Source organism: Mizuhopecten yessoensis, unplaced genomic scaffold (assembly GCF_002113885.1).
Source record: "Mizuhopecten yessoensis strain PY_sf001 unplaced genomic scaffold, ASM211388v2 scaffold9023, whole genome shotgun sequence".
NCBI lineage: Eukaryota > Metazoa > Mollusca > Bivalvia > Pectinida > Pectinidae > Mizuhopecten > Mizuhopecten yessoensis.
Window position 1 is genome coordinate 793,536 of NW_018407840.1, and position 2,726 is coordinate 796,261.

A 2,726-nucleotide genomic window follows, 5' to 3' on the forward strand; every position below is an offset into this window, starting at 1 on the left:
ATGTTATATTTTGAGACTGATCATAAAAACAAAATGGATTAAAAGAAGAACTAAACAGATCTTTCTCATATTGCAATGATCGATTCTATTTCTTTCACATTAAGTACTGTACTAGTAAATATGTGAAATGACAAACTCACTTTGAAGGTTGGCTTTCATACACATCAGTATTAAGTTTAGATCAAAAGTTACCTCAAGGTACATTTACTGTTAACATGACTCATCAGATTAGATGAGAGGATTAGAGGAAAGAAGAGAAAAGATCGAACTGACAAAGAACTAATGAAGATGGTACAAAGGTGGGCGCCAAGATCCCTCTGGGATCTCTTGTTCAGTATGAAAATGTCACTTTTCAATTCACAAATCCATACGATACCTTCTACGCTATGCAGATGCTGGTGAAGCGGTGGTATAATAAGTAGATACCTTGGTACATCTTTGCTATGTATACTAAAGTATTTATTAACCTAAAAATATATACCATTTATTTATGCAAATCTACAAAATTATATCAGAAAACGGTAAAAATTATGTAGCGTAGCTCTTTCAAAATTGTGCGCAGCCTTATTGTTAAGCATGACGTAATTAGAATATAGCGCTAAAGATTGCCCTATGATATCCTCAACTGCTTTGATGCAATTTCGTCGATTTAAGTAGTAGAAATAGAATATTTAATGGTTCATCGTTGAATAACATATGCATATTACCCTCGAAGGCACAGTGTATCGGTCTTATCACTCGTGCTTTATTCGGTATTCTGCCTTTCATCGAGAAACCGTCAAATATCCTCTATATCGATAGTGCTATTATGTTATAAAACGTGTTTTTTGGTTGTATGTGGTTTAATGTCATCAAAACATCACAATGGGAGTGAGCGAAAAAATAGATTGCAATGGATGTAATATGGGCAGCATATGAATTATGTGTTCATCCCTTAATTAGAAGACACAAGAGAAAACCACATTTTCCGCAGGGGGTGCCATACTATTGGCCTCAAACAATAATATGCAGTGTGAAGTATAAGCACACCTATATTCCTTCTCCGACCCTATAGGAGAAACCCGAGATTAAGATATGTGCAACACCATGGGAAATTTATCAAATAGTTTCACAACACGATAATGTTTAAAGAGTCGAGCACTGACGAATGACTAAACCGTATAGTGTTTGAGATAAACTTCTGATAACATAACTTCCACTTGGGGCCACACGATAGAAACTATATGAAGCTATAACTGTGCGGGAAGCAAAACAATATGAAAAAAAAGACGGCAATAAAATGAAAAAGGTGTCAATCATATTAGCATTGATCTAGCTTGACCTGTGTAGATGGTAAAAAGAGGAAACATGAAGAAACCTGGTATTGTGAAGATAAAGGCGCAGAAAGGAGCAGAACAAAACAAAATCGTTTACCAGCATGAATGAATTAGATCTAAACAAAATCGACCAGATTAAAGAAAATAATTACAGGTTGTTAATGATTTTTTGTAATCATATCCTTAATCCAGGTAAAAAAAATGATAGTCATATCATAATATTTCTCTTATACTTTTTTGAAACCCATGAAGAACAATTAAACTACACACCTGCAAAGGAGAATCAGTGGATCCTGGGTACACTGTGGTGTCGTATCCTTGATCTATTAAGGATTTGTGAAGGCGTGTCCGATCCCAGATGTTCCTAGAGCTCACTATTGTGGTTAAACTACCCATCAGTATCCATATATATAATGCCAAAATGTTTGAGTCCGCCATGGTTGAGTGTTCAGCGCTGGAATGTGAATAAACATGGTGTGTCTGTAGACTGCAACACAAATTTTGTCAGAAGCTATTTTTAGACAAGCATCTTGAAGCTGTTATCTGTGGGAGAGCCCCGTTGTATGCAAAAAAAAAAGTTATTTCTCATTAATCCTCTCTCAGTTTCTATCCTCAATGTTTCCCTAGCAGAGTACACTGAAGAAAATCCTGGATTCTATAAGGGATCTACTTCAGATTACTTGAGCTAGACGATTTACTAATTGGCAACAGCTGCGGTAGCAAAGAAAATATAATTAGTTTCGTTAGTGTGAATACAAAACAAAATCTGAACTCAAAATTGAAAAATAATATCAGTGAAGTTAGGGAAACAACAAACCAAAAGGAAAGATATATATATGGGGAAAAAAACTTGTAGAATATTGGTAGGAAAGGAAAGGAAAGGAATTAATAGACGTTCCAAGATTAAAGGTTGCTCCAAATTCCTGCAGTTTCTCTAGATAACTCGAGAAAAACCAAAATTGATGTGATGTCCCTCGCATAGTTACTACATCTGTCTTTTCTTTTCTACCTTCATTCGTTTCCATATGGGTACCTAGGGTTAGCCTCGGGTGGTCAGTATGATATGGTCAAGCATAGTGTCATATGAACTTTTCAGTGATACCTAACGTGACCATTTAGTGGTTCCATTTACTGTTTACATGGTGTAAAGACGCAAATTCCTAAACGGACCATGTCACATATTTACAAGGGGCGCCCATTTATATATATCATACCAGTATGACACTAAACAAAACAAGAGTTCAAGACTGAAGTGCTTGAAACTGCTGAATCATGTTGTCACGTCGCGGAAACAAAAAGAGACCTATAAGACACGGATGCCATGCTCCCTGTTTGACCATAAATACAAGATAAAGAAGTCAAAGGTAAAGGTCATCAATTCCTTCATTTGTCGAGGTTAAAGGGTCAAAG

General features: G+C 35.9%; 1 protein-coding gene across 1 annotated transcript in view; it reads right to left on the minus strand.

Annotated features, from left to right (window-relative positions):
• The window catches only part of LOC110457085 (acetylcholine receptor subunit beta-type unc-29-like), a 9,728-nt gene extending 7,927 nt beyond the window's left edge, over positions 1-1,801 (minus strand). The window contains exon 1 of the mRNA XM_021508185.1: positions 1,587-1,801. Within this exon, the coding sequence (XP_021363860.1) occupies positions 1,587-1,754 (168 nt within the window). The 5' untranslated portion in view covers positions 1,755-1,801. The remainder of the gene's footprint in view (positions 1-1,586) is intronic.
• Positions 1,802-2,726: the final 925 nt, after the last annotated feature.